The 25540-nt window shown below is 41.5% G+C and overlaps 2 protein-coding genes across 2 annotated transcripts; one reads left to right on the top strand and one right to left on the bottom strand.

Moving 5' to 3' along the window:
- The first annotated feature begins 256 nt into the window (after nucleotides 1-256).
- On the top strand, nucleotides 257-15799 carry tymp (thymidine phosphorylase). Its single transcript, XM_079262876.1, has 9 exons — nucleotides 257-392; nucleotides 464-666; nucleotides 3529-3627; nucleotides 3706-3835; nucleotides 3904-4022; nucleotides 5225-5387; nucleotides 14006-14233; nucleotides 15308-15448; nucleotides 15520-15799. Exons 1-9 carry the CDS (start codon nucleotides 275-277, stop codon nucleotides 15657-15659), a joined length of 1341 nt encoding a protein of 446 aa, XP_079119002.1. The 5' UTR covers nucleotides 257-274; the 3' UTR covers nucleotides 15660-15799.
- Nucleotides 15800-16719: 920 nt separating this feature from the next.
- On the bottom strand, nucleotides 16720-23802 carry lsm8 (LSM8 homolog, U6 small nuclear RNA associated). Its single transcript, XM_079262812.1, has 4 exons — nucleotides 23634-23802; nucleotides 22520-22560; nucleotides 22217-22344; nucleotides 16720-17032 (listed from the first exon to the last, which is right to left on the bottom strand). Exons 1-4 carry the CDS (start codon nucleotides 23662-23664, stop codon nucleotides 16942-16944), a joined length of 291 nt encoding a protein of 96 aa, XP_079118938.1. The 5' UTR covers nucleotides 23665-23802; the 3' UTR covers nucleotides 16720-16941.
- Between the last annotated feature and the right edge of the window lie 1738 nt (nucleotides 23803-25540).

Here is a 25540-nt window from a genome sequence, read left to right as displayed (position 1 = left end):
TGAAATTCTCACACTTTTACATCCAGATTAAAAACATTTCTTTTCTCTGCATAAAATCTGCAGAGTAACTCTTAATTTTTGTGTTTTTTTGTGTCAAAGCGTATCCAGCTGCGTGGACTCTGAGACTTCATGAGTCATCAAGCTTCTCTGAGTCAGAAGGAAACTATGGACCGACTCCAGGTAGGACGTGCCACAAAAAACAATCAAACCCAGAACTCGTTGCAGGCTGGAGTTCACACAACTGATATGACGAGCTTATTTCCTGCAGGCTGCCATGCCGTCCATTCCAGAACTGATCAGGAAGAAGAGAGATGGAGAGCAGCTGACTGATGAAGACATTAAACTCTTCATCAACGCCGTGACAGCTAAAAAGGCTCAGCAGTGTCAGATAGGTACCATGAGCTCGTCTCCGTCAGCCGTGTCCAAACGAAGCGGCTTCCTTCATGATGTTTTTGTCTTAAAGGGGCGATGCTGATGGCCATCTGGCTGAGAGGGATGCAGTCTGGAGAGATTCAGACCCTGACCAGAGAGATGATGCTATCGGGGGAAGTGATGTCCTGGCCCAACGAGTGGAAAGGGCTGGTGGTCGACAAGCACTCGACAGGAGGGGTGGGAGATAAAGTTAGCCTGGTGTTAGCACCGGCGCTAGCTGCCTGCGGGTGTAAGGTAGGTGTGGAAACAAACGCACCGATCAGAGGTCTAAAAACTTCCATTTCAATCCGCTTTGCTATAAACACTGTTAAAATGCAAAACTTCATCGGCATCCAGCTCATAAAACAATTCGATTGATCCCAGATGTGTCTGGAAAAAATACGGCAGATGTTGGCCGTGATCCTCGACTGTCATTCCCTGTGTACGTGGCAGTCAACAGCAACCACAGGCCTGTTAGCCTGACTGTTTTATTAGTTAGTTCACGTTGTGAAGAGGACGACTGTGGAACTTAAAGTTTTCCATTGAGACGTAGGAGCATCCACACTCTGGTAGGGAGGAAAAAATATCCAGGAAGAGGAAAAGAAATTACCAGGAGAAGAACTGAGGCAGAGGTCGCAGCATATTTTGCCGTTACGTTAGAAACAGGGCAGGTAGTCCAGCTTGTTCCATCCTCCACGAGAAGCAAGAACTGAGTTCTGGTTCTCGAGGCTGCAAGAAGAAGAAAAAACTTCTTTTTTGTCAGTTCCAACCATAGACTGTATATGAAAGATGGGCGGAGCCTCTGTTACGTCACCTGAAGGTTTCTGAAGAGCTGAATTGAAGCTCGGTGGGCGGTTCCTACCATCACCATCTTGGCAGGGGCATTTGTGTAAAATACAAATATGGGCAAAGAGGTGGAGCTGAGAGGGGGGCTGTGAGCGTCATGGTGGATGATTGACATCGAGCGAACTCTGAGTTTTCTGTAGCTAAGAGCTAACCGAGCTAACCCGGAGATAACAGGAGCTAACCAGCTAACGGAGGTAAGCGGGCTAAAGCTAAGTCACGTTGTTAACCGGCTAAAAACCGCGGTTGTTCTACGTTCTTCTGACTTGAAGCGGGAGATCGCGTACCTGTCAATCAAAAGGACACGCCCCTAAATATGCCGAACTTCGAGATTAAATTACTTTTAAACGGGCGAGTTAGAAAAAAATTCACTCCCCCCACAGTTGTCATGAAGGTAAACCTGACCTATTAAACCTAACATGGATTTTTGTAGCAGGCTGTAAACATGTTTATTTCTGCTGTAAACATGTTTATTTCTGTTGTAAACATGTTTATTTCTGCTGTAAACATGTTTATTTCTGCTGTAAACATGTTTATTTCTGCTGTGAAGTTGGTCTTTTTAACATGGAAGTCTATGGGGATTTGCTCTGTTTTTCAGCCCCTAGTGGATGAAGGGGGAACTGCAGGTTTATACACTTCTGCATTGGCTTCACTTTTAACCGCTGGAGGCTCCGTCCATCTTTCATACACAGTCGATGGTCCATCCATCCTCCAGGAGAAGCAGGTCTGCAGCGGGGAAGGATCACTGCGGGGGGCGATGTCTGCTTTATGAGCAATGAACCCGGTTGTTACCTCCACCAAGGAGGTCATGTTTTTCCCGCCGTCTTTTTGTTCAAGATATCTTAAAAGGTTACGGACGGATTTTTATAAACATTTCCAGAGTCGTTGGAAATGTAAAAATGAAGAACTGATTAAATTCTGGTGGTGATCCGGATCACCGTTTGGATCCAGGAATGTTTTAAAAGGATTCTTTAACATTGTGCTTGGCGGAGGTTTCCGCTCTCAGAGTACTTTTCTAGTTTCATATATAACGAGCAGCTTCGTCTGCGGCAGGGCGGGTCGTGCACGCGGCGGGGTCCGAGTGTTTTAATGCCACATGCAAAAATGTTGGTACTTTCTCACCACCTCGATCAGCTGTTTTATCAAAACAATCCGTTTTGCCGGCAACAGTAAAAACAGGAAGCAGAAACTCCGCTTCCTGCTTTCTCAGTGTTAACCACGCCCACCTCACGTGTCCGACCAATCACACGATACTTCTTGGAGTCCCGCAGGAAAAAAGTTCTGCCACCCCGGTGTGTCGAGAACTGTCCTCAAACACGTCCGAGAGAACAAAATGACGTCATTTTCTTCTCTGAGCCTCGAGAACAAGAAAAGAGTTCACGTGGAGGATGGAACAAGTTTTACTGCTGTATAAAACAGCAGGCATGCTAATATGCTAGCTAGCCTACAGTGGAAAAACTCCGTTGCAGCAGTTGCTGTTACTCTTCACAGAAGTTGTACCAGCAGGATACCGTGTGCTGCTTTCACACGGAGTTTTCCTCCTTTTTGATCATTTATTTCAGCTGATTTGTTGCACTATGACATTAGCTGTTAGCAGTAGCTTGATACTAGATACATGGAGGGCAGCTTGTAAAATTACTGGCATCAAAAAGGAATCAGAATTCTGTATCGCTCTGTATTTCATCACCTTACGGGACTCAAACCTGTGCAAGATGTTGTTTTTTTTTAACATTTCTGAACCTCCACGGCTGCCGTCGTGGTAAAAACGTGCCTAAATGGCGAGGCACCAGAAAACACTACTCTGTTGTTTCAGGTAGCGCCCCGCTAGATGAGAGGAACTCTCACACACAGGGGCTTTAAGTCGTCGCTGAAACGCCACTTTATTCCAGACATTTCTTTATTTCCCACTTGTCGCTCATTTTCATTCCTTCTGCGTTATTTTATTATGTTTGCATCAAAAGATAGAAATAAATAAAACAGAAAGACTTCTTAGGATGTTGATATGATTTTACATACTTTGTGATGATTGCGATTATAATGAACTTCTCATTTTTAAGCTGTTATTAAATAATGAACATGAAATAAAAAGAGAAACTAGATGTGCAGTTGGCTCGTCAAGGTTGATGCGCTGCAACAAGCATCTTTAACAGAATGAATAAATGAACAGATGTTCAGTGAAGTGTCAGCCTGAGACGTGTTTCCATATAAATCTCCCAGTTCAGCTTTACTTCATCTTTATTTGAGGCTCTTTAGCGATACGCCATGTTTTATCAGGTGCCGATGATCAGCGGGCGAGGTTTGGCTCATACTGGAGGAACTCTGGATAAACTGGAATCCATTCCAGGATTCAACATTCACCAGTCGTCAGCTCAGGTGCAGCAAACGCTCAGCTTTGTTCTGATTACATCTCCTGGAATCTGGGTGAAAAATCTGACCTGAACCCGACTGCAGGTCCTGGACATCCTGGGCTCGGTGGACTGCTGCATCGTGGGTCAGACCGAGATGCTGGTTCCTGCCGATCGAGTCATGTACGCTCTGCGGGACGCCACCAGCACCGTGGACAGCCTGCCGCTCATTACTGGTACTGAACCAGGCTCAGAGGTCCAATCAGAATGAGTCTCCATCTGAAACATGGTCGTGTTGTTCCAGGATCCATCATCTCAAAGAAAGGCGCCGAGTCTCTGTCCGCCCTGGTTCTGGATGTGAAGTTCGGACGAGCTGCTCTGTATAAAGACCTGCAGAGCGCTAAAGAGCTCGCTCAGCTGCTGGTAGGTGGACTGGAGGTCAGGCGGGAGCAGCAGGGTCAGGCGGGAGATAAAGGTCAAGCGGGAGATGAAGGTTCAGGTGGGAGAAGAAGGGTCAGGCGGGAGCAGGCGGGAGCAGGAGGGTCAGGCGGGAGCAGGAGGGTCAGGCGGGAGCTAAAGGTCAGACGGGGGATGAAGGTCAGGCGGGAGCAGGAGGGTCAGGCGGGAGCAGGAGGGCCAGGCAGGAGCTAAAGGTCAGACGGGGGATGAAGGTCAGGCGGGAGCAGGCGGGTCAGGCGGGAGCAGGAGGGTCAGGCGGGAGCAGGCGGGAGCAGGAGGGTCAGGCGGGAGCAGGCGGGAGCAGGAGGAGCAGGCGGGTCAGGCGGGAGCAGGAGGGTCAGGAGGGAGCAGGCGGGAGCAGGGGGGTCAGGCGGGAGCAGGCGGGTCAGGCAGGAGCAGGAGGGTCAGGCGGGAGCAGGCGGGAGCAGGGGGGGTCAGGCGGGAGCAGGAGGGTCAGGCGGGAGCAGGCGGGAGCAGGGGGGGTCAGGCGGGAGCAGGAGGGTCAGGCGGGAGCAGGCGGGTCAGGCGGGAGCAGGCGGGAGCAGGAGGGTCAGGCGGGAGCAGGGGGGGTCAGGCGGGAGCAGGCGGGTCAGGCGGGAGCAGGAGGGTCAGGCGGGAGCAGGGGGGGTCAGGCGGGAGCAGGAGGGTCAGGCGGGAGCAGGCGGGAGCAGGGGGGGTCAGGCGGGAGCAGGAGGGTCAGGCGGGAGCAGGGGGGGTCAGGCGGGAGCAGGCGGGTCAGGCGGGAGCAGGCGGGTCAGGCGGGAGCAGGCGGGTCAGGCGGGAGCAGGAGGGTCAGGCGGGAGCAGGAGGGTCAGGCGGGAGCAGGAGGGTTAGGCAGGAGATAAAGGTAAGGCGGGAGAAGAAGGTCAGACGGGGGATGAAGGTCAGGCGGGAGCAGGAGGGCCAGGCAGGAGATAAAGGTAAGGCGGGAGAAGAAGGTCAGACAGGGGATGAAGGTCAGGCGGGAGCAGGAGGGTTAGGCGGGAGCAGGAGGGCCAGGCAGGAGATAAAGGTAAGGCGGGAGAAGAAGGTCAGACAGGGGATGAAGGTCAGGCGGGAGCAGGAGGGTTAGGCGGAAGATGAAGGTCAAGCGGGAGATGAAGGTTCAGGTGGGAGAAGAAGGATCAGGCGGGAGTTTTTTGTTACGTTGATTTTGTACATTTCAGGTGGATGCAGGGAACGGTCTGGGCATCCGTACGGGAGCGGCGCTCAGCCGAATGGACGGCACCATCGGTCGATGTGTGGGAAACAGCCTGGAGGTGATGGAGTCTCTGGAGACCCTGAAGGGGAACGGACCCGGTGACCTGATGGAGCTGGTCACTACGCTGGGTAACTACATCAGATTCAAGTTTCTACGTACAGCTGCGGAGCAGCAGGAAACTAAACCGTTTCCTTTTCACAAGATGGTTTAGCTTGAGTAAAAACCAGACTGTGGTTTTCTGGATCCGCATGTCGGAAGTTTCTGCTGCAGGACAAGAAAAGTTGACACCTAGAATGGTTTTCTGAAGGAAAGTGCTTTAGAATCAAAGAGGTGTCGCTCGGTTTAATGTAACAGCGACCGGAACGCACATAAGCAAAGCTAGCAAAGAAGGTGTGTGCAAAGAATGTCTATGACGACAGACATCTCACCCCAAAACAAAACAAATGTTGATCCCGTTGCGTCCGTTTCATTAATGACCTTTGTTCTTCAGACGCCATGTTCAGTTTGCCGCCATTTTACTTTAAAAATGGAGCGGCACGTGGAGCAATTTTTGAGAATCCAGACGCTTTCCCAAATAGGAGCAAAAAATTTCCTCTTCAGACTTGTTGTCATGACGACTGCTTGCATCCACAACGTTATGAAGTACGGTATATCTCCCAACGTGAAAAATGTCGAACTATTCTTGTTTCTTCAACTATTTTCCTGAACTTGCTGGAAAATGTCCTGATCATCTGCAAGTCACATGACCTCCACCAGCGGCCACGGCGACCTGAATCCAGTCACTAAATTCACACAAAACAACTGAAACCCAAACGTAACATATGACATGGTGCAATAAAATCAGACTCAGAGCTCCGGCTGGTGGAGCTGCTTCTGACTGAACTTAACCTTAAATCTTTATCAAATTAAATTTAAAATTTTTTTTAAAAAAAACGACCTGAGTGGGCCGCTGAGGGGTCAAGCCATCGCACCACAGGAAATACTGGCGTCTCCACCAGGAAACTGTTTATTCTGAAATACAGCCTGCGTGTGAAAAGCCACGACTCACCGGACTCTGCAGCAGCGTCTCCGCAGGACCGTCCCAATCCACGTTGAACAGCCGGTTGAGACATGAGAGGACAGTCAAGTTTAGCTGCTGATTTACAGCCATGATGATGATGATGATGATGATGATGATGAAGCAGGTCAGACTGATCCAGGACACAGGATCTGAAACTGTAAACAAAATGGTACAGCTTTAGATGCTGCAGGTAGACACGAGGAATTCCGACAGTCACTGCAAACTGCTGGTTTCCCACGAAGACAGAGGGAAGTAAACGCAACGTTGTGTTGTTTCTGCTCAGCTGTCTGTTGCTCCGAAACGTCGATAAAAAGGAGAAAGAAGAAAAACTGCAACATGAGAAACACTGGACCTGTAAATGTCCATTTAACTGTTTCCTGTCTCATTTGTCACATCCAGAGTCCTGGAAAACACTGACGTAATCCTGGAATGAGTCTTGTAATCCTGGAATTAGTAAAGTAATCCTAGAATGAGAAGGATAATACTAGGATGAGTAATGTAATCCCAGAATAACTAAAGTAATCCCAGAATGAGTAAAGTAATCCTACAATCGGTACAGTAATCCTAGAATGAGTAAAGTAATTCTAGAATGAGAAAAGTAACCCTGGTAAGTAAAGTAATCCTAGAGTGAATAAAGTAATCCTGGAATGAGTAAGGTAATCCTAGAATGAGTAAAGTAATCCTACAATAAGTAATCCTAGAATGAGTAAAGTAATCCTAGAATGAGTAAAGTAATCCTACAATAAGTAAAGTGATCATACAATGAGTAAGGTAATCCTAGAGTGAATAAAGTAATCCTAGAATTAGTAAAGTAATCCTAGAATGAGTAAAGTAATTCTAGAATGAGTAATGTAATCCTAGAATGAGTAATCCTAGAAGAGGTAAAGTAATCCTAAAATGAATAAAGTAATCCTAGAATGAATAAAGTAATCCTAGAATGAGTAAAGTAATCCTAGAATGAATAAAGTAATCCTAGAATGAGTAAAGTAATCGAATAAGCAAAGTAATCCCAGAATGAGTATTATAATCCTAGATGGAATAAAGTAAGCATAAAATGAATAAAATAATCCTAGAATGAATAAAGTAATCCTTGAATGAGAAAAGTAATTCTAGAATGAGTAATGTATTCCTAGAATGAGTAAAGAAATACCAGAGTGAGTACAGTAATCCTAGAATTAGTAAAGTAATCCTACAATCAGTACAGTAATCCTAGAAGGAGTACTCATAGAATGACTAAAGTAATCCTACAATAAGTAAAGTAATCCCAGAATGAGTAAGGTAATCCTAGAATGGGTAAAGTAATTCTAGAATGAGTAAAGTAATCCTACAATAAGTAAAGTAATCCTAGAATGAGTAAAGTTATCCTATAATAAGTAGAGTAATCCTATAATGAGTACAGTAACCCAAGAATGAGTAAGGTAATCCTAAAATGAATAAAGTAATCCTAGAATGAATAAGTAATCCTTGAATGAGTAAAGTAATCCTAGAATCAGTACAGTAATAAAAAAAATGATTAAAGTAATCCTAGAATGAGAACAGTAATCCCAGAATGAGTTAAATTATCCTAGAATAAGTAATGTAATCCTAATATGAATAAAGTAATCCTAGAATGAATAAGTAATCCTTGAATGAGTAAAGTAATCCTAGAATGAGAAAAGTAATTCTAGAATGAGTAATGTAATCCTAGAATGAGTAAAGTAATCCCAGAATGAGGAAAGTATTCCTAGAATTAGTAAAGTAATCCGAGAATGAGTACTTATAGAATGAGTAAAGTAATCCTACAATAACTAAAGTAATCCTAGAATGAGTAAGGTATTCATAGAATGAGTAAAGTAATCCTAGAAGTAGTAAAGTAATCCTAAAATGAATAAAGTAATCCTAGAATGAGTAAAGTAATCCAAGAATAAGCAAAGTAATCCTAGAATGAGTATTATAATCCTAGATGGAATAAAGTAAGCATAAAATGAATAAAATAATCCTAGAATGAATAAAGTAATCCTTGAATGAGTAAAGTAATCCAAAAATGAGTAAAGTAATCAGAGAATGAGTAAAGTAATCCTACAATAAGTAAAGTAATCCGAGAATGAGTAAGGACGTCCTGCAATGAGTACAGTATTCCTAGAATGAGTAATCATAGAATGAGTAAAGTAATCCTACAGTAAGTAAAGTAATCCTAAAATGAGTAATGTATTCCTAGAATGAGTAAAGAAATACCAGAGTGAGTACAGTAATCCTAGAATGAGTAAAGTAATCCTACAATCAGTACAGTAATCCTAGAAGGAGTACTCATAGAATGAGTAAAGTAATCCTACAATAAGTAAAGTAATCCCAGAATGAGTAAGGTAATCCTAGAATAGGTAAAGTAATTCTAGAATGAGTAAAGTAATCCTTCAATAAGTAAAGTAATCCCAGAATGAGTAAGGTAATCATAGAATGAATAAAGTAATCCTAGAAGAAGTAAAGTAATCCTAAAATGAATAAGTAAGCCTTGAATGAGTAAAGTAATCCTAGAATCAGTACAGTAATCAAACAAATGAGTAAAGTAATCCTACAATGAGTAAAGTAATCCCAGAATGAGTAAAGTAATCCTAGAATGAGTAAAGTAATCCTAGAAGAAGTAAAGTAATCCTAAAATGAATAAAGTAATCCTAAAATGAATAAGTAATCCTTGAATGAGTAAAGTAATCCTAGAATCAGTACAGTAATCAAACAAATGAGTAAAGTAATCCCAGAATGAGTACAGTAATCCTAGAATGAGTAAAGTAATCCTAGAAGAAGTAAAGTAATCCTAAAATGAATAAAGTAATCCTAAAATGAATAAGTAATCCTTGAATGAGTAAAGTAATCCTAGAATCAGTACAGTAATCAAAAAAATGAGTAAAGTAATCCTAGAATGAGTAAAGTAATCCCAGAATGAGTAAAGTAATCCCAGAATGAGTAGAGTAATCCCAGAATGAGTAAAGTAATCCCAGAATGAGTTAAATTATCCTAGAATAAGTAATGTAATCCTAGAATGAGAGAAGTAATCCTAGAATAAGTCAATGAATCCTAAAATGAATAAAGTAATGCTAGAATGAGTAATGTAATCCTACAATAAGTAAAGTAATCCCAGAATGAGTAAGGTAATCCTAGAATGAGTAAAGTAATCCTAGAAGAAGTAAAGTAATCCTAAAATTAATAAAGTAATCTTAGAATGAATAAAGTAATCCTAGAATGAGTAATGTAATCCAAGAATAAGCAAAGTAATCCTAGAATGAGTAATATAATCCTAGATGGAATAAAGTAATCCTAGAATGAGTAAAGTAATCCTAGAATTAGTGAAGTAATCCAAGAGTGTAATCATAGAATGAGAGAAGTAATCCTACAATAAGTAAAGTAATCTTAGAATGAGTAAGGTAATCCTAGAATGAGTGAAGTAATCCTTAAATGAAGAAAGTAATCCTAGAATGAATAAAGTAATCCTTGAATGAATAAACTAATCCTAGAATGAGTAAAGTAATCCTAGAATCAGTACAGTAATCAAAAAAATGAGTAAAGTAATCCTAGAATGAGTAAAGTAATCCCAGAATGAGTAAAGTAATCCCAGAATGAGTAGAGTAATCCCAGAATGAGTAAAGTAATCCCAGAATGAGTTAAATTATCCTAGAATAAGTAATGTAATCCTAGAATGAGAGAAGTAATCCTAGAATAAGTCAATGAATCCTAAAATGAATAAAGTAATGCTAGAATGAGTAATGTAATCCTACAATAAGTAAAGTAATCCCAGAATGAGTAAGGTAATCCTAGAATGAGTAAAGTAATCCTAGAAGAAGTAAAGTAATCCTAAAATTAATAAAGTAATCTTAGAATGAATAAAGTAATCCTAGAATGAGTAATGTAATCCAAGAATAAGCAAAGTAATCCTAGAATGAGTAATATAATCCTAGATGGAATAAAGTAATCCTAGAATGAGTAAAGTAATCCTAGAATTAGTGAAGTAATCCAAGAGTGTAATCATAGAATGAGAGAAGTAATCCTACAATAAGTAAAGTAATCTTAGAATGAGTAAGGTAATCCTAGAATGAGTGAAGTAATCCTTAAATGAAGAAAGTAATCCTAGAATGAATAAAGTAATCCTTGAATGAATAAACTAATCCTAGAATGAGTAAAGTAATCCTAGAATGAGTAAAGTAATCCTAGTGTGAGTAAAGTAATCCCAGAATGAGTAAAGTAATCCCAGAATTAGTTAAATTATCCTAGAATAAGTAATGTAATCCTAGAATGAGTAATCCTAGAATGAGTAAAGTAATCCTAGAATGAATAAACTAATCCCAGAATCAGTACAGTAATCCTAGAATGAGTAAAGTAATCCTAGAATGAGTAAAGTAATATTAGAATAAGTAAAGTAAACCTAGAAACAAGTAAAGTAGTCCTAGAATGAGTGATGTAATCATAGAACCAGTAAAGTAATCCTAGAATCAGTCAAGTAATCCTAGGAATGAGTAAAGTAATCCTAGAATGAGTAAACTAATCCTAGGAATGAGTGAAGTAATCCTAGAATGAGTAAAGTAATCCTAGAATGAGTAAAGTAATCCTAGAATGAGTAAAGTAATCCTAGAATGAGTGAAGTAATCCTAGAATGAGTAAAGTAATCCTAGAATGAGTAAAGTAATCCTAGGAATGAGTAAAGTAATCCTTAAATGAAGAAAGTAATCCTAGAATGAGTAAAGTAATCCTAGAAGATTACTGGAGAATCCAGGGATAGAGCCCACATTCATCTTAGAAATACCATGAGGGTCCTCAAAGATGTCAAGATACAGATAGTTTATTCTAGGAAGATAAAAATATTTCACTCTAAATTGTCCCTCATTTCCATGGAAACCAGCAGGACGTTTGTCTCCATGGAAACCAGCAGGACCTGCTGAGTTTCTGCCTGTGGTGTAACTATGCTACGTTAGCGTTGTGCGAGTCTCTAGCTGAACCTCTCCAGATGTTTCATCATTCAACAGCTTCAATATTTCAGTGACTCAGCAAAACAAACTTTTAGCAGTCATTTGCAGAACTCCTCACAGCTGAATCCAACATATAAAAACACATAAAATAAGCCTTTATTAGTCCTACAGGGGGGAAATTCCAGTGTCGCAACGCTTAGCTAGAGATGCTAATTATAAAAACAAATGGGACTGAGAACGAAAAGCAGCGGGAAGCTTTCAAATTTTACGTATTATTCCTTTCAAGTCTTCTTCGTTACTTCTAAAGCTTCCAATGGAGAAGGACCAGGATCAAACTCCGCTGTTAAAGATTCAATTCAGACATATAACTTCATAATATAAAATATATCCAACTTACAGTACAGGAGCAGTCTGAGGGGCTCTCTTCCCATCCGCCAGCCAGTCCTCTCAAAACAAAAATATTCCATTTCTTTTACCTGAAATGTGAAAAAAATGTTGAAAAATCACCATTAAAAAAATGGATCTGAAAATATTCTTTATTTTTCTTAGTTTATAAGTTTTGACTTCAAATTCAACCTGATTTCCAGAACAGGTTTGAGGCGATGCTCTCAGACAGTTATTTAACATAAATAGAAGATGGAGAGCAGGAGGATTATATTTGGGTTTTCTGCTCCAGAAAGGTTAATCTACGTAGGTTCATGTGGTAACTGCTGGAAGAGCCCGGTAGGTGGGGGTTTAGTTTAGGCAAAGCCCGACTCATCTCCAGCATTATGATTTGAGGGAAGGTCGGCACAAGCGTGGTCACACCTGCCAGAACTGCTCGCAACCTCCCCTTGCCTGCTCCCCTGCCTGATGAGGCAAACGACGTCATCATTCCTGTTCCACTAGTCCAGACTGAAGCTCAGCACGAGACCCTCATTGAGTCTGAGGCGTTATTCAGCCCACCAAACCCTGGCTTCTTCTTTTTGGCAGTGAAATATGTGATGAGGAGTGTCTTACATCTGTTTATCTAATCTAATCTATAATAATGATGACGTGTAATCCAGCCTGGGAAACACGAGGCACTTTCCGTTTTTGCCATTTTTCATCCTGATTTAGAGCGAAACTGACGTTGCCTTTAGTTGGTTTACCACGATACAGTCTATGATTTACCATGAGAGCGCGCAGCACGATGGTTTAACCAACACTGGGTTGTCATAGTAACTCAAAGCAGGCGTTACGGCACCGACACCGGCTTTATGGCAGCATTTACACCCCTAGACCTCCGAGGATGCTGGGACTTGACAAAATACAAACCAGTTAGATTTGCATAAATGTGGCTTCCAGAATTATTAGTAATTACAGGTTGCAAGTTTCATTAAAGACAAATAAATAAAAATAAATTATTTTTACTTTTCTATATAATATGTCTCAGTAAATAAGATATTTAAACACAATGATACCGAGGTCAGCGATGATTTTAATAACAATTGGCTGCATTATTTCTGTGTAAATAAATCACTGTAATACTACTCTGTTACTGTGGTTACCATAGCAACACATACATCAGCTGATTCAGATTAGCTGTTTTTGACATGTGAACGCACTGTGTTTGTTTGGCATAAAAAGTACATTGAGGCCAAAATGAAATAGTTCATATACTTCAGCATATTTAGCAAAATATGCTGAAAAATAAATTCAAACTAGCCATAAATGTTTACTGTGTGGGACCAGGATGGTATAAACGGATTAAACAACTCAACTTCTAGGACAGCATTAAATAGTTTTGAAATAAATAAATAAATAAAATACAATACAATAAAATAAAACAAACATTAGTTATAAAGGTTTGGGACCAGGATGGTATAAGCGGATTACACAAATGTACATTTAGAACAGCATTAGATAGTTTATCACGTTTTGTAATTAATTAATCAATTAATCAGTTTATTAATAATTAATTTAAAATTAAATTAAATAAATAAAACATTACTCATAAATATTTGCTGTGTGGGACCGGGATGGCATTAAACAGTTTTGCAAGCTTTGAAATAAATAAATAAATATAATAAAATAAAATAAAATAAATAAAATAAAATAAACAAACATTTGTGATAAATGTTTGCTGTGTGTTTAAACGGATTAAACTTGGACCTGCGCATAATAAAACCATGTAACACACAGCTCCGAGTTTTAAGTTTTATTTCCTTATTTTTTAAGATATTTCCTTCCTTAGTTTGTTTATGAAACAGAAACTTGTTTACGTTTTGGACGTTTTCTCCATTAAAGTATCTTAATATGTAATTTTATCTTATTATTTGTGAGTTATCTAACTATTTATTTGTAAATGAATGAGTATAAAGCTGCTTAATGAAGGGAAACTGGTGTCACTAATTAGCAGCATGTTTAGCACGTTGCTGCTAAAACTGACGTTAAACGTCATTTTTTACGTCAATCATCCGAAAATGTTCAGTGTTTTTGGGATAAAAACGTTAAATACTTACTGGTTAATGTCGCTGAAGTTGTCAGAATCACAGGTTTTAAAGACGGTTTTTGTTTGTTTCCGCATGTAGCCATCCACCTGTTCAGGTACCGGTGATCAGTTCAGGGACACTGGGAAACAAGAGCATTCTGCTACTTTCTTTCTATTTCTTTTCTCTTTATTTTATTATTCCTATTTATTTAAAACGTAACAGTAAAATCATACCAAAATGTGTGTTTTGTAAAAGCAACACATGCGCTAAAAGCAACATTTTGTTTGTTTGTCCGTCTGAAGGAGGAATGCTGCTGCTGATGACTGACATGGTGCCTGACCTATCAGAGGGCAGAAAGCAAATTTCTGACGCTGTGATTGGTGGAGCCGCTCTGTATAAGTTTCAAGCCATGATGGAGGCTCAGGGCGTGGCCAATGAGACGGCACGGTCGCTATGCTCCGCCCACACGGACTACTTCAGCATCCTGAGAAAATCTGAGCATCAGATGGAGCTGGAGGCTCCTGCAGATGGTAAAATACACTATGGTGCATTCACTGACACACTGAGCTCATTATGTTTGTTGGAAGAATTCTATGTGAAGTATTCTTCACTTAAAAAGGAAAACAGCAGATAAAAAGTGAAACAGGTTTGGCCTTTTACTCACAATCACAGCATGATGGGAAGAACATCACCAGGTTTATAGAGTCCCTGTTCTGTCATCTAGACCCGGCTCTGATGGTGGGATGCCCTCAGGCTGAGACATGTAGGAAGTCACCATGGGTTGTGTCTGCATGCACACACTTCTAACAACACAGTGGAAATCCATAAATGTAGATTTTATTTCATTTAACATTATACAGCTTGGTATTGTGATAAAAAATAAAACAATGCAGTTTCTAATTAACAAGATTATCATTTTTGCCGAATTTTACATACATAAATGCCAGTTCATAAAATCTTCCCCAACATGGAATGCTTTGAAACATGAACCCAATCAATTAAAAAAAAAAAAAAAAAAGAAGAAGCTTAAAATTGATTAAAAATGAAATAAAATAGAATTAAAAATAAAATATAAAATAAAATATAATTATAGAATATAAAATATTTAACATATAATATATAAAACATATAAATATAAAATAAAAAAATAAAATAAAAACGCCCAAGCTAACAAACTTTATTCTCTTATTGAAAAATATGATCTAAATTAAGTCCCTTTACCCCTTACAAATTATCATTTTATAATCCATCTTCCTTTTTACTTTTTTATCATTCACACATGAAACTTTTTTTGTTCCTTTTTTTTTTAACAAGACATAAACTTGTTATCTAGATCTTCTCTCAGAATTACATTTTGTGAAAAGGTTCAGTTGTGAATGGACTTGTTTGTTTCCACATCAGTTATTTTCATGGGTTCCGAAGAAAATATCCCAAAAGACACTTTAGAAGATTTACAAAGATTTGATATCATATTTTATTGAATGTGAATTAGTTATTCACTTTGTGTCTTTATATGTATATATATTGTCAAAATAAGAAGCTTTATCATTTTCCCAACAATATTTTGTGCATAAGAAGAGCTGTCTGTCTCTGTTGTCCTTCAGGCGTCGTCGTGGATGTCGATGGTTTGGCTCTGGCTCAGGTTATCCACAAACTGGGAGCGGGTCGATCTAATGTGGGGGAGCCTGTCAACCACAGCGTGGGACTGGAGCTGCTGGTGTCACTGGGTCAGAGGATCAGTAAAGGTGAGATGCTGCTGAGAACCATGATGATGATGATGATGATGATGGTTACCTGATGGACTGGGTCTTTTCAGGCGCCCCCTGGCTCCGGCTCCACTACGAGGATCCAGCTCCGAGTCGGGACCAGATCTTGCAGCTGCAGAATGCTCTGACTTTGGGCCATGATGCGAATCCTCAGCAGGGTTTGGTGGCAGAAATGATGCTGCCTCGCTGAGAGGCGTTTAAGGACTGTTTGTAAACACAGGATCAGAGCAAACATGTTATTTAATCAGGAACTTAACTCTGGATGCTTTCCTGTTGTTCTAATTCCTACTAACTGGATTTTCCTGACCATAATCATGTGTAATTGAACTGGATGCCTCGAGACAAACATGTTTAAACTGGTGGAAAACAAATAAAAATGAACTGAAAAGAAGTTTCTTCCTGAGACAGAAAGCCGAGTCGTCCAGAAGAAGATCCGCGAGATCCTGAAGGAACTTCCACAGAAAGAGAAAAAGTGAAAAGCTGGAAGATGTTTCATGTTTTTGAAGCGAGACAGGCCAAGTGAACAGCACCCCCTGCTGGCCACAAACAGAACTACACGATGCACGTACAGTGATAAAAGTTCCTAAAATCTCAATAAAAACACAATTTCATCAACGTTTTATTCCCAGTAGGAGATAAACAACACATCAGAGGCTGAAGCTACCTTTTACTGTGAAATATGAGGTTCGTTTTGAAGGCAAAGTGTTGCGTTTTGGGTTAAGAAATGAAGAAAACGTGGAACTAAAACTGTTTTTTCTGTTAAATCTGCAAAACTCTGTTAAACTACATCATTAAATCCAAGACATAATGTTGTTAATCAACATTTAAATGTAAGACAATGAGGGAGTCCAGTTCTACTTTGAAATATCACACATGTAGAAAACTTTTTCTCTCTATTGAAACAAGAAAAACATTTCTGACAAGGAGTCTGAACCAATGCGAGGTGTATTTAAAGAGACTTCCTCCTCCACTCAGACCTTTTTGAGGCGTTAACAGGCGCTGTGAGCATCTGAACGTGCTCGGGAGGCGCTCCACGCCAGGCCGTTGCAGCAGGAAAACATCTAAACCCTGCAGGACACTCTCCGTGGTTGAGCAAAGTTTGAGGTTTGGTCATGACCTTAGAGGATGGAAATGTTCCTGAGCTGGGAACGCTTCGGGATGACCTGGAAGAGGGATTTTCTATTTGCGCTGTTGCCACGGCGACCGGAGATGATAAATAAAAACCTAAACGTGTCTGTAGGAACAGCAAAAATCCAACTTTATTAAAACAATCTCAGTTTCACAAAAACGCTCGAAGCATAAAAATGTAAATCAAACAACAAGTTTCTTTTTTATTTATAAAAAAAATACAAACAGAAGAACGTCGGGAGTCTGGAGGAAGAAGAGTCGGAGCCACTCGTCTTCATCACACACCCGGTTCCCAGATCACCCCTGAACCATCTGTTGCCATGGAGACGGCGATCCTGCCGGGGTCAGTGGACGACAGAGTTGAGCGGCTCGGCTCGGATGTTTCCTAAGTCCAGTGTGGAGTCGGTTTCCTCGTCGATCTCCCCGATCACAGCGCTGAAAGAAACCACACATCCACCCTTCATGCGATCAGCTGATTGGTTACAGTTTTTACTTCAATAAATCATCAATTATTACAATAAATAATAAACTGGAATATCTTTTAACACCGGAATTCACTCAGAATAATATAAAAACACAATAAATGCAAAGAAAAAAGTATTTTCTTTGAAAAGACGGGAATAAAATAAAACATTAAATGTATTCAAAATTAAGTTAAGAAATATAAAACAGGTGGAACGAGACATTCTCATCATGATGTGGTGGAACGGGAGATTCTCATGGTGATGAGGTGGAACGGGAGATTCTCATCATAATGAGGTGGAACGGGAGATTCTCATGGTGATGAGGTGGAACGGGAGATTCTCATGGTGATGAGGTGGAACGGGAGATTCTCATGGTGATGAGGTGGAACGGGAGATTCTCATGGTGATGAGGTGGAACGGGAGATTCTCATGGTGATGAGGTGGAACGGGAGATTCTCATGGTGATGAGGTGGAACGGGAGATTCTCATGGTGATGAGGTGGAACGGGAGATTCTCATGGTGATGAGGTGGAACGGGAGATTCTCATCATGATGAGGTGGAACGGGAGATTCTCATGGTGATGAGGTGGAACGGGAGATTCTCATGGTGATGAGGTGGAACGGGAGATTCTCATCATAATGAGGTGGAACGGGAGATTCTCATGGTGATGAGGTGGAACGGGAGATTCTCATGGTGATGAGGTGGAACGGGAGATTCTCATGGTGATGAGGTGGAACGGGAGATTCTCATGGTGATGAGGTGGAACGAGAGATTCTCATGGTGATGAGGTGGAACGGGAGATTCTCATGGTGATGAGGTGGAACGAGAGATTCTCATGGTGATGAGGTGGAACGGGAGATTCTCATGGTGATGAGGTGGAACGAGAGATTCTCATGGTGATGTGGTGGAACGGGAGATTCTCATCATAATGAGGTGGAACGGGAGATTCTCATGGTGATGAGGTGGAACGGGAGATTCTCATCATAATGAGGTGGAACGGGAGATTCTCATCGTGATGAGGTGGAGCGGGAGATTCTCATCGTGATGAGGTGGAACGGGAGATTCTCATCATGATGTGGTGGAACGGGAGATCCTCTTGGTGATGAGGTGGAACGGGAGATTCTCATCATAATGAGGTGGAACGGGAGATTCTCATCATAATGAGGTGGAACGAGAGATTCTCATGGTGATGAGGTGGAACGGGAGATTCTCATCGTGATGAGGTGGAACGGGAGATTCTCATCATGATGTGGTGGAACGGGAGATCCTCTTGGTGATGAGGTGGAACGGGAGATTCTCATCATAATGAGGTGGAACGGGAGATTCTCATGGTGATGAGGTGGAACGGAAGATTCTCATGGTGATGAGGTGGAACGGAAGATTCTCATCATGATGTGGTGGAACGGGAGATTCTCATCATAATGAGGTGGAATGGGAGATTCTCATCATAATGAGGTGGAACGGGAGATTCTCATGGTGATGAGGTGGAACGGGAGATTCTCATGGTGATGAGGTGGAACGGGAGATTCTCATGGTGATGAGGTGGAACGGGAGATTCTCATCATAATGAGGTGGAACGGGAGATTCTCATCATAATGAGGTGGAACGGGAGATTCTCATGGTGATGAGGTGGAACGGGAGATTCTCATGGTGATGAGATGGAACGGGAGATTCTCATCATAATGAGGTGGAACGGGAGATTCTCATGGTGATGAGGTGGAACGGGAGATTCTCATGGTGATGAGGTGGAACGGGAGATTCTCATGGTGATGAGGTGGAACGGGAGATTCTCATCATAATGAGGTGGAACGAGAGATTCTCATGGTGATGAGGTGGAACGGGAGATTCTCATGGTGATGAGGTGGAACGGGAGATTCTCATGGTGATGAGGTGGAACGGGAGATTCTCATGGTGATGAGGTGGAACGGGAGATTCTCATGGTGATGAGGTGGAACGGGAGATTCTCATCATAATGAGGTGGAACGGGAGATTCTCATGGTGATGTGGTGGAACGGGAGATTCTCATCATGATGAGGTGGAACGGGAGATTCTCATGGTGATGAGGTGGAACGGGAGATTCTCATCATGAGGTGGAACGGGAGATTCTCATCATAATGAGGTGGAACGGGAGATTCTCATGGTGATGAGGTGGAACGGGAGATTCTCATGGTGATGAGGTGGAACGGGAGATTCTCATGGTGATGAGGTGGAACGGGAGATTCTCATGGTGATGAGGTGGAACGGGAGATTCTCATCATAATGAGGTGGAACGGGAGATTCTCATGGTGATGAGGTGGAACGGGAGATTCTCATGGTGATGAGGTGGAACGAGAGATTCTCATGGTGATGAGGTGGAACGGGAGATTCTCATGGTGATGAGGTGGAACGAGAGATTCTCATGGTGATGAGGTGGAACGGGAGATTCTCATCATAATGAGGTGGAACGGGAGATTCTCATGGTGATGAGGTGGAACGGGAGATTCTCATCATAATGAGGTGGAACGGGAGATTCTCATCATGATGTGGTGGAACGGGAGATCCTCATGGTGATGAGGTGGAACGGGAGATTCTCATCATAATGAGGTGGAACGGGAGATTCTCATGGTGATGAGGTGGAACGAGAGATTCTCATGGTGATGAGGTGGAACGAGAGATTCTCATGGTGATGAGGTGGAACGGGAGATTCTCATCATAATGAGGTGGAACGGGAGATTCTCATGGTGATGAGGTGGAACGGGAGATTCTCATCATAATGAGGTGGAACGGGAGATTCTCATCGTGATGAGGTGGAACGGGAGATTCTCATCATGATGTGGTGGAACGGGAGATCCTCTTGGTGATGAGGTGGAACAGGAGATTCTCATCATAATGAGGTGGAACGGGAGATTCTCATGGTGATGAGGTGGAACGAGAGATTCTCATGGTGATGAGGTGGAACGGGAGATTCTCATCATAATGAGGTGGAACGGGAGATTCTCATGGTGATGAGGTGGAACGGGAGATTCTCATGGTGATGAGATGGAACGGGAGATTCTCATCATGATGAGGTGGAACGGGAGATTCTCATGGTGATGTGGTGGAACGGGAGATTCTCATCATGATGAGGTGGAACGGGAGATTCTCATGGTGATGAGGTGGAACGGGAGATTCTCATGGTGATGAGGTGAAACGGGAGATTCTCATCATAATGAGGTGGAACGGGAGATTCTCATGGTGATGAGGTGGAACGGGAGATTCTCATCATGATGAGGTGGAACGGGAGATTCTCATGGTGATGAGGTGGAACGGGAGATTCTCATGGTGATGAGGTGGAACGGGAGATTCTCATCATAATGAGGTGGAACGGGAGATTCTCATGGTGATGAGGTGGAACGGGAGATTCTCATGGTGATGAGGTGGAACGGGAGATTCTCATGGTGATGAGGTGGAACGGGAGATTCTCATGGTGATGTGGTGGAACGGGAGATTCTCATCATGATGAGGTGGAACGGGAGATTCTCATGGTGATGAGGTGGAACGGGAGATTCTCATGGTGATGAGGTGGAACGGGAGATTCTCATGGTGATGTGGTGGAACGGGAGATTCTCATCATGATGAGGTGGAACGGGAGATTCTCATCATGATGAGGTGGAACGGGAGATTCTCATCATGATGAGGTGGAACGGGAGATTCTCATGGTGATGAGGTGGAACGGGAGATTCTCATGGTGACGAGGTGGAACGGGAGATTCTCATCATAATGAGGTGGAACGGGAGATTCTCATCATGATGAGGTGGAACGGGAGATTCTCATGGTGATGAGGTGGAACGGGAGATTCTCATGGTGATGAGGTGGAATGGGAGATTCTCATGGTGACGAGGTGGAACGGGAGATTCTCATCATAATGAGGTGGAACGGGAGATTCTCATCATAATGAGGTGGAACGGGAGATTCTCATCATAATGAGGTGGAACGGGAGATTCTCATCATAATGAGGTGGAACGGGAGATTCTCATGGTGATGAGGTGGAACGGGAGATTCTCATGGTGACGAGGTGGAACGGGAGATTCTCATCATAATGAGGTGGAACGGGAGATTCTCATCATAATGAGGTGGAACGGGAGATTCTCATCATAATGAGGTGGAACGGGAGATTCTCATGGTGATGAGGTGGAACGGGAGATTCTCATGGTGACGAGGTGGAACGGGAGATTCTCATCATAATGAGGTGGAACGGGAGATTCTCATGGTGATGAGGTGGAACGGGAGATTCTCATGGTGACGAGGTGGAACGGGAGATTCTCATCATGATGAGGTGGAACGGGAGATTCTCATGGTGATGAGGTGGAACGGGAGATTCTCATCATAATGAGGTGGAACGGGAGATTCTCATGGTGATGAGGTGGAACGGGAGATTCTCATCATAATGAGGTGGAACGGGAGATTCTCATCATAATGAGGTGGAACGGGAGATTCTCATCATAATGAGGTGGAACGGGAGATTCTCATGGTGATGAGGTGGAACGGGAGATTCTCATGGTGATGTGGTGGAACGGGAGATTCTTATCATAATGAGGTGGAACGGGAGATTCTCATGGTGATGAGGTGGAACGGAGATTCTCATGGTGATGAGGTGGAACGGGAGATTCTCATGGTGATGAGGTGGAACGGGAGATTCTCATGGTGATGAGGTGGAACGGGAGATTCTCATGGTGATGAGGTGGAACGGGAGATTCTCATGGTGATGAGGTAGAACGGGAGATTCTCATCATGATGAGGTAGAACGGGAGATTCTCATCATGATGAGGTAGAACGGGAGATTCTCATGGTGATGAGGTGGAACGGGAGATTCTCATCATGATGAGGTAGAACGGGAGATTCTCATGGTGATGAGGTGGAACGGGAGATTCTCATCATGATGAGGTAGAACGGGAGATTCTCATGGTGATGAGGTGGAACGAGAGATTCTCATCATGATGAGGTGGAACGGGAGATTCTCATCATGGATTTGCAGCCACTACGTGATGCTATCAGTTCTAAATGGAGCAAATTATGTGGATCGTGAGAACGTTTCTCACTCCAGAAGTTGTGTTTTTAATGTTAGTTTTTCTTTTTAAAATGTATTTTTCTTTCCATCGACTGAAGGATGAAACGTCACATGAAACAGGCGACTCACACATTGTCTCCTCTGACGATGTACAGGCCCAGGACCACCTGCTCCACCCCCTGACTGGAGCTGAAGACTCGCTCGTGACTCTCATCCAGGATCAGATTGATGGTCTGATCGAAGCCCTTCAACGTTCCCTAAACAAACAAACACATAAACAAACATGAGTCCAGAAAGACACTGAGCCTGAATTGTTGCTCCTTCCAGAGAAAGAAAAAGGAGATAAAACCAGTTTAGAGCATTTGACTGCTTTCTGCAAACTGTTTAGAGTTTATACTGTTCCTCCTGAAGAGATGAGGATGTAAAACTCACCACAATCATCCTGCCATCTGAGGTGACGATGGCCACGGTACCTGAATCATCAGGAGTCAAAGAAAATGTTCCCGAACACTCAGGTTGATTAAATAACAGTTTAAGTAACTTCACATGCTGACGTACATACTGGTTTGTATAGAAAGGGGAAAAACATTTTGGTTGTAAATGAGCAAAAGTTTAACTGGTTGAAAAAAAAAAAAGAAGCTCAGCAGCCCCATGTGAAGAGGATCCAGAAACACGCCGTCTTCTCTGGACCAAAGCTCATTTAAAATGTTCTGAGTAGAAACCTGGATGAAGATGTGGAATAGTTTGTGGACAGCATGGACGGCGTGTCCTGCAGACTAAAGAGGAGAGGGAGCATCCAGCTTGTTATCAGCCTGCATCTCTGATGGGATGGGGTTGCATTAGTGCCGATGGCGTGGGCAGCTTCCACATCTGGGAAGCTCCATCAATGCTGAAACATCTGCTCCCATCCAGACAACGTCTCTTTCAGGGAAGACCTTGCAGGTTCCACCATGCTGGACCACATCCTGATGGTGGAACAGGAGAACTGGTCTGCTGCAGTCCTGACCTTCCACCAGTACAAAACATCTGGAGCATCATGGAAGCAGCTGGAATCCTGCATCAGGACCAGTATGGGACAACATCCCTCTCCTAAACCTCCAGATGTTTGCAGACAGATGTGAGGAGAGATGCTAACAATGCTAGATATCATCCTGGAACTACTTTTACAATATGTGTTGAGTCACAGTCAGCTCATATTGGCCATGAAATGGTAAATGTCTCAGTTCTGTCATCTCATGCTTGTTTATGTTCTGAAAATAAAACAGGCTTCTATTGATTGGCATCTATTACTGGTATGTTTATATTTCATACAGACCAAAGCTTGAAAGAGATAACGGTTGTAAAAACAAAACAAACAAAAAAAAAAAAGTAGGATTTGTTCTGTTATTTTGTCTCTTTTTTTTTATTAAATAACATTTTTTGCAAACCGTACCTGAACACATGAGCAAACATGACTCCGAGCCAGCAAAGCTAAGCTAACTAGCATCCCCCATTCATTCTGATGAGAAGTTAGCATGTTAGCCGGCTAACAGCAGCAGAAGGATACGGTTGATGTAGCTCTCCAGAGCGGTGGACATGCTTCGTCCCAGGCGTGGTGTTTATTTATCCAACTGGGAAGCAGGTAGATATTTCCACCAGGTTTTTTGGCAGATTAAATTCGGTTTAAAGAAACAACGGCGTGAGAAAGCAGCGACAACGACCCGGGGACAAGACCAGCAAGTCGAACACAGATTCAAGGAGCAGCAAGGCAGAAAAATGGAGCGCCGCCAAAATACGTCGATATGTTATATGCTGCCTGTAAAATAAGTTGAAATTGACTAATGTAATAATAAATACAATTTTTTTTTCATGAAAATCATCACATTATTTTCTATTTATGGTTCAATAGAAATATTTTTTTAAAAAGCAAACAAATAAGATAATTTATTACATATTCCATCAGTCATAAAGTAATATTTAGTTGAACAATCCTTTAATGTTTCCGCTCCAGTCAGGTGTTTTCTGTTCCCCTCAGTCAGACTTCTGCACCTGTTGACAGGTATTTTGTCTCACTGTTCAACAGAAAAGTGCTCTAATTTGTCCAGGACCAATTTGTTTGTTTGTTTTTCTTTCTTCAACTTAATTAAATGAAAAAACAGTGTCTTATATTACTAAATTAGATTTTTGCAAACTTTTAGTTATTGTTCCTCTTCTAAGTCTCCAGTTATTTGAGTGACTGTTGTAAATTCAGCTTTTCTTTATGAAAGGGGATGAAGACATATGAACCCAACTGTGTGTGTGTGTGTATACATATATATATATATATATATATATATATATATGTATATATATATATATATATATATATATATATATATATATATATATATATATATATATATATATATATATATATATATATATGTGTGTGTGTATATATATATATGTATATATATATATATATATATATATATATATATATATATATATATATATATATATATATATATACATTCATATCTATACATATCTATCTAAAACAATCTGGATATTGATACTTTAACAGAAGACAAACTTACTTGCTTCTGAATTTCCACATCTACCAGGGGTTGAATATCGTATCTATCTATCTATCTATCTATCTATCTATCTATCTATCTATCTATCTATCTATCTGTCTATCTAAAATAATTATTTTTATGCATTTTGTCGTAAAGAAACTATCGTTACTATTTGATATTTTAATAAAATATTTAAAGGAACTGCTGAACAAAGAACTGTAACAAATTAAATAGTAAATGCCTAAATATGATTATTATGACAAATTAAATTTACTTATTTCTATGCTTTTTCTTGCAAGGAAAAATACTTTGTGACTGTTTCATTTGATTTAACTTAGTCCAGCTTTTGGTCTGTGTTTCTGACTGAGTTAGCCGTTTATAATGGTATGTTCCATGTTTTTTCTCGTATACGATTGGTCAAATGATGTGACAGTCGCAATTTAACCCAGTCCTATCTTCACCTCTGAATTTTCCTTTTTCTCTTCAGGCTTAAAATGGCTTTGATCATGAACGCCTGCCCCTTATAGACATAATTAATTTAATCATTTATGGTAGTACTGTTGTGTGATGAAGTCTGCATGTTGAAGAAAAGTGTGGAGCCAATTTTTAACTTGTGAAAATTGATCCACGATTAAAATGAACCACACATCCTTATATTATAAACACGGCAGAACATGTGCTGATTAGGCTCCCTTTACAAACAAACATGGATGAATGAGAGTGCTACAGTGAGGCGACACATAGGCTCCGGTCCTCCCAGCATATCTTCATCTTTATTGTTGCTCAGTAGTAGTCCATACAAAGGGGGGTGGAGAAGATCAGTGGAGCCCGACAGGACCAGGACAAACACCAGGAACGTCATGCTACCCAAGTATTAAATTTGTACAAAAATACTTTACAACATCCCTGTTCC

The sequence above is a fragment of the Telmatherina bonti genome (genome assembly GCF_933228915.1).
Source record: "Telmatherina bonti genome assembly, chromosome: 23".
In the NCBI taxonomy this organism is placed as follows: Eukaryota; Metazoa; Chordata; class Actinopteri; order Atheriniformes; family Telmatherinidae; genus Telmatherina; species Telmatherina bonti.
This window is presented reverse-complemented; position numbering and strand designations above follow the sequence as displayed.